The sequence below is a fragment of the Sesamum indicum genome, linkage group LG2 (assembly GCF_000512975.1).
Source record: "Sesamum indicum cultivar Zhongzhi No. 13 linkage group LG2, S_indicum_v1.0, whole genome shotgun sequence".
NCBI lineage: Eukaryota > Viridiplantae > Streptophyta > Magnoliopsida > Lamiales > Pedaliaceae > Sesamum > Sesamum indicum.
Window position 1 is genome coordinate 10102855 of NC_026146.1, and position 1493 is coordinate 10104347.

A 1493-nucleotide genomic window follows, 5' to 3' on the forward strand; every position below is an offset into this window, starting at 1 on the left:
CACAAATAGTGACAAACAGCTGCCATATATCCCCAACATGAAAAGGAAAGGTTGAAGCTGCATACCTTTTTTTGATCAGCTTGCATGGTTGAGTGAGAGTGAGGGATGGGATTCTATATTCTTTATGTGATGAAGTTCTTAATTTTATTTTTGAAAGAGTAAATGGTATGTGTTTCTTTGTTCCTTGGGATAGAGAATACAGGTAGTCCTCCCTGCCCAAAACAATTTTGGCCAGCATTACTCATTTATAAACTGATTGTTAGCTAATATGGCAAACAATTCAAGTCACTTTTAGAAAATTAAAGAAGATTATGTTCTCAGGAATTTTGCTTGTTTCCCAGGGTGGACCAGTTGATCCACAGAAGATACTTGTTTTTGAAGATGCACCATCAGGCGTCCTAGCAGCTAAGAATGCTGGCATGTAAGTACATGTTAATGTCTTCACAGCATTGCTTCTAAAAATTGTCATGTCATCCCAGACAATTTATGTATTGGTGATTTGATTAATGACTATGGTTCACAACAGATTAGACTTTTTCTTATGATATTGGGGAAGAAAAACTCCATGGCATATTTAATATACGTATTTTGCTATTTCAATTGTACACGTAAAAGATCTCATGTAATATTCCTATGCCTACAATCAAAGCCCAAGAGAAAGAAGTAATAGGCAGGTGAACCAGATATTTTGTATCCCTGTGTACTTTCTACTTAGCCCAGTCCATCTTAACCCCTTCCCAAATGCTAACACAAATTATGATGTTGAAGACTAAAATATTTTCTTTAATTTTTGCCATAATTCTGTCTGCAGTTGGATGCTTTAGAGATGCAGTGACAATTTAAGATTTTTCTGAAAAAAGAAAAGGGAATCTTGGGGAGCTTACTCAACATTTAAGTTTTGTTTAAAAAATGAAATCAATTATAACAAAAGGTGCTTAAGTCTTCTATACAATTCTAATCTTTGTCTTCAATTATCTTGCACTGGAAGTAGAGTGATAACTTTGCTTGTCGTTTCTCTCTTCCTGGTACTAGATCCTCATATAATACTTTGAATTTAGTGTGTTCTCGTAGTGATAGTATTTCTAAACAAATCTAACATGCAGGTCGGTGGTCATGGTTCCAGATCCTAGGCTGGATAGCTCGTTTCATCAAACTGCTGATCAGGTTCTAAGCTCCCTGATGGACTTCAATCCAAGTGAGTGGAGTCTGCCTCCTTTTGACAAAGCGGCAAACTGATCATACATTGATTGGTATAGCGTGACACATCTTGCTCACGACAGATTGTTTCCAGCTGGTTGTTTAAGAGACATTTCATTTCAAATGAGGTTTTCAGGACAAGAGTCACATACCCTTTTCTCAATGGAGAATTTCCATCGCTGTGAAACTGCTGTCATTTGATTATATGTTCTTTAACAGTTACATGAAGTGAAACCTAAATTGATCTTCTGAAATTTGTTTGCTGTCATCATGTAATACATTATTTGTTCTCATCA

At 36.0% G+C, this 1493-nt stretch overlaps 1 protein-coding gene across 1 annotated transcript in view; it reads left to right on the plus strand.

Moving 5' to 3' along the window:
* LOC105155691 ((DL)-glycerol-3-phosphatase 2) overlaps nucleotides 1–1493 on the plus strand; it is a 5606-nt gene extending 4113 nt beyond the window's left edge. The window contains exons 5-6 of the mRNA XM_011071611.2: nucleotides 342–421; nucleotides 1104–1493. Of these exons, the coding sequence (XP_011069913.1) occupies nucleotides 342–421; nucleotides 1104–1236 (213 nt within the window). The 3' untranslated portion in view covers nucleotides 1237–1493. The remainder of the gene's footprint in view (nucleotides 1–341; nucleotides 422–1103) is intronic.